Below are 3,803 nucleotides of genomic sequence, written 5' to 3'. Positions count from 1 at the left end.
ACAAGTCCGAGGTGTATGTCTCCGCAGCTCCTCCGCCCGTACGTTCCTTCTCCACTGTCCACCGCACATGAACTAACCCGAGCGCGCCCACGTCAATCATCCGCCACATAACGCCACGTGGAGCGACAGATATCCGTCTCCAAAGGCACTCCGGAAATATACTTGCCAATAGCATGCACCGCATCCCCGTTCTTCATCCATATAAACACACCTAGGCTATCATTTTTTTTATATTTTCTCAAGTTCTTATTTTCTCTCCCCACACACGGCAGCCAATGGCCGACGGCAGCGTCGAACCCGCCCATTGGGCCCAATTTCAATATCAAAGCACCACCTCCATGGCCGTTAACTCCGCACGCAGCACTAACGGTCAGCCGGCGACAAAGCCAGCCCGAAAACGCTCCCGATCAACCCGTAGAGTTCCCACCACTCTTCTCAAGACTGACACCTCTAACTTCCGCGCCATGGTGCAGCAATTCACAGGAGTGCCATCAGCACCATATATCTCTGGTGGATCATCGACGATCAGTTTCGGATTCAATTCCGCAATCCGACAGAGCACTTCAGTTTTACCCCGCTTCGATCTTCATCAGCAGCAATTCAATACCTTTTTTCCGGCTCAACAGCAGCAAGATATCATGGGGTGCCCAATAGATTATGAAAACATGGAGGAAGAGATCTTTCATGGGATGAACAGTACGGGGGCAGCAGGACGCCTGCCAGAGTTGCTTGAGGGCTTCTTTGACGATGGGAACATTGGTGGGTTGCCGCCGGCGACGGTGTATGAACACAGTGATGGATACTTTTTGTGACGAGTGCTTAGGAAATTCTGTGGACTTATTTATTTACAATTGTGCATATAATTTAAGCGATTTGTGTCCGCTTGCAGAACTGGTAATGAATTTTCGCGGTCGCTTTATGTTATTGCCCCGTCTTATCAATTTAATTTTGAATGGTTTTTGCTCTTATTGTCTTTTAATTAATTTGTTTTGATTAATTTCAAAGAGGTATGAGATTAGAGTGGCCGTCATTGTTAGTTGAACTCTTAGAATGTGTTTTTGACGATGGAGAGGAAGAGGGTGGGGAAGTCAAGACATGGGAGGAAAAGCTTGTGTCAGTTTGCTAAGTAATACTTTAATTTGCCAATGTTTTTGTTTAACAGCTTTATCCGTCCTGGTAAAAAACAGTAGAATGAATCAGGACAAAAATAATTTTATCGAAAAATGTTCTTCTCATGTAAAGAAAACTGAACTACAATTTTATCTCAGTTTTCATTTATTAGTAATCATATTTAATAAAAAAGTTATTCACTTCTACAAAATATAAAAGAAAGCAGATAAGATAGTTGTGACCGACAGGAACGCAGAATTATCATGAGATACTGTTAAAAAGATAATTTTTTTGAAAACTGATATGAATATTATAGATCTTTTCAAATTCAAAACAGTCCATTATAAATTTTATTGCAACCCCACACTAAAAATCCCATTACAAAAATCTATTTCTCACCTCAAAAACTTCTCCAGTACAATAGAAAAAAGCTGTTGCTTAATAAATTTCGGACTGTTTTTTAGCATGGCGGCAAATGAATGAAGTTAGGGTGAGCATGATCATGCTAAAGCTTGAACTTTGAGCTTAGCTCGAACCCAAATCGAGCTTTGCGTTTATGTTTAAGCTTGATTAATTTTTCATTCTAACTGTTGGATATAGGTTCAAGTTCTATCTCATATGATGATGATCGAGTAATTATCATACATATTAACAAATATATTTCTATTCAAATGATTTTTATCGAGCAAACTAACATCCATGAGAACTTAGGAGTCTTATCAAGCCTGAACTTTTTCCTAATATAGTAAAATATAGTAGAAATGAGCTCTAAATTGAGCTTTACTTGATTCTATTCACCAGTTTTAACTTAAAGCCTTATTTGATTTTGTTAACATGGACTAAATCAAGCATTAATTGAACTTACTCTTGTGATTGTTCATGAAATTTAAATGAAAAAAAATTGATTGAGCCTCTAATTGAACTTGTCCAAGCTTTAAAAGATGTTTTTTGTGAACATGAACTAATTAAATAATGAGTTGTTCAAGTTTTTTCATTTTAGTAATAAAAAATTTATATAAATGTTCAAATTTATTCAACTAGTTAATCAAATGAATATAAACGAGCTTTTTATTAAGCTGAGCTACGCGTAATTTACCAAACACTTGATTAGTTAGTATCCCTATACATAGAAATAAAATTTAAAACATAAATCTCTTATTAATAAAACAGAAGTTCCCGTTCTATTTTTTATCATCATTATCTTTTCCTCATTTTCTTTTCCTATCACTCCTTATCAAAATAAAATGCATAAATATTTTCGCTTGATGTAAATGAAGTTGAATGAAAGGTTATTATGTTTGTGCTTAAATTTTAAATTGTTGGCGTACTTTGCTATTATGTTTATGAAGTTTAAATTAAGAAAATTATATATATATATATATATACAGCCCTATATATATATATATATATATAAAATTAACCCGCTAGGCGCAGGCGCTGGCGATTTTCCGATTCTCTGCCCTAGATATCATTCACTGGCAAGACGGTGAGATCTATAGTTTCCCTTGCTTCTTTACTCTGCTTGTTAGTTCACTTGGGTTCCTTTCATCGGCTCTGAGATTCATGTGGTATTTCTCATTTGTTCTACTTCAGTTTTCTTTAATTTTTGCCCTCTCGCAGCTGCGTGGTTGGTTCACAGTTTGAGTCGTTTTTCCTTAATATTTGTGTTGATTCTCGTGGTTGTTCTCTGATTCAAACCATAGATTTATGTGGATTTCGGTAGGTTTCTATCGAGATCATTTTTATGAGGTGTTCCTTGCATTGGTTGTGTAGTTCTTGTGCTTCTCCCTTTTGTTTTTATTTCGATTTTCAGTGGATTTGCATCTTTTTTATTTGAGTGTTTGTTAGATTGCTTAGTCTTTTCTCCTTTTTTTCTTACGTTCTTTTCTTTGTGTTTTCTTGTTATTGCTTCCCTTGTGGTTTGATTGCACTTCGGTGGGTTACACCAAGAGCTTTGTCCGACTTAGTGCTGTGTTTCTCGTTATTTGGGTTTCCATCTAGTGTAGTGTTGTTTTCACTATGTGTATTTGGTTTTATGGGTTTTAAGATGTTTGTTTTGCTACCTTTTCCTTAGTGCAGTTGCTTGGCTTCTATATGGGAGGTCTTCGTTCGATGATGTTGTCGCTCAACGGTCATCCACTGCGGTGGTTGACTCTAAGACTTTATCTTTCCACAAGCTTACCAAGATACATTAGAAGGTAATGATGCCCAACTTTTTGTGAGCAAATGTTGTAAGAATAATGGTAAACCTTTGATTTTTCTATCTAAATCAGATACTTTTGCGTAATATAAATTTTTATTTGTGTGGAAATTTCTTTATGGCTGTCCCATAGTGGAAGTAATTCAGAAATCATTCAAAAGCTTGAAATTACTTGGAGAATGGAAGGTGGGATTGTTAGATGGGCGACATATTTTGATTCAATTAAGCAGAGAGGAAGATTATGGATAGAATTTTGCTAAAAAATATCTTAAACTTGAAAACAAGAATATGAAGCTCCTTAAATAGTAAATTGATTTTGATGCTCAAACTATACCACCTATTGTTGTTATATGGTTTGCTTTTCTGATTTTAAATAAATATTTTTCTATTTGGTTGCTATCTTTAGAAGACTATGAAAATAGATATAACTAAGTATAATCTTACATGGCCTGCAAGCGCTAGAGTCCTAGTGGAAATGGATATTGACAAATTT

General features: G+C 35.9%; 1 protein-coding gene and 1 long non-coding RNA gene across 2 annotated transcripts; both read left to right on the top strand.

The window, feature by feature from the left end:
- Positions 1-275: 275 nt before the first annotated feature.
- On the top strand, positions 276-812 carry LOC110039036 (VQ motif-containing protein 22-like). Its single transcript, XM_020743979.1, has one exon. The coding sequence runs from the start codon at positions 276-278 to the stop codon at positions 810-812; it is 537 nt and encodes a 178-aa protein (XP_020599638.1).
- Positions 813-2,520: 1,708 nt separating this feature from the next.
- LOC110039039 lies at positions 2,521-3,421 on the top strand. The gene is made up of 2 exons (XR_002295483.1): positions 2,521-2,596; positions 3,190-3,421. It is a non-coding gene; the product is annotated as an uncharacterized LOC110039039 (long non-coding RNA).
- The last annotated feature ends 382 nt before the right edge of the window (positions 3,422-3,803 follow it).

The sequence above is a fragment of the Phalaenopsis equestris genome, unplaced genomic scaffold, assembly GCF_001263595.1.
Source record: "Phalaenopsis equestris unplaced genomic scaffold, ASM126359v1 Scaffold234915, whole genome shotgun sequence".
Classification (NCBI taxonomy): Eukaryota; Viridiplantae; Streptophyta; class Magnoliopsida; order Asparagales; family Orchidaceae; genus Phalaenopsis; species Phalaenopsis equestris.
This window is presented reverse-complemented; position numbering and strand designations above follow the sequence as displayed.

Coding starts and splice junctions, on each gene's coding strand:
- LOC110039036 (XM_020743979.1), top strand. CDS start 276: ATGGCCGACGGCAGCGTCGAACCCGCCCATTGGGCCCAATTTCAATAT.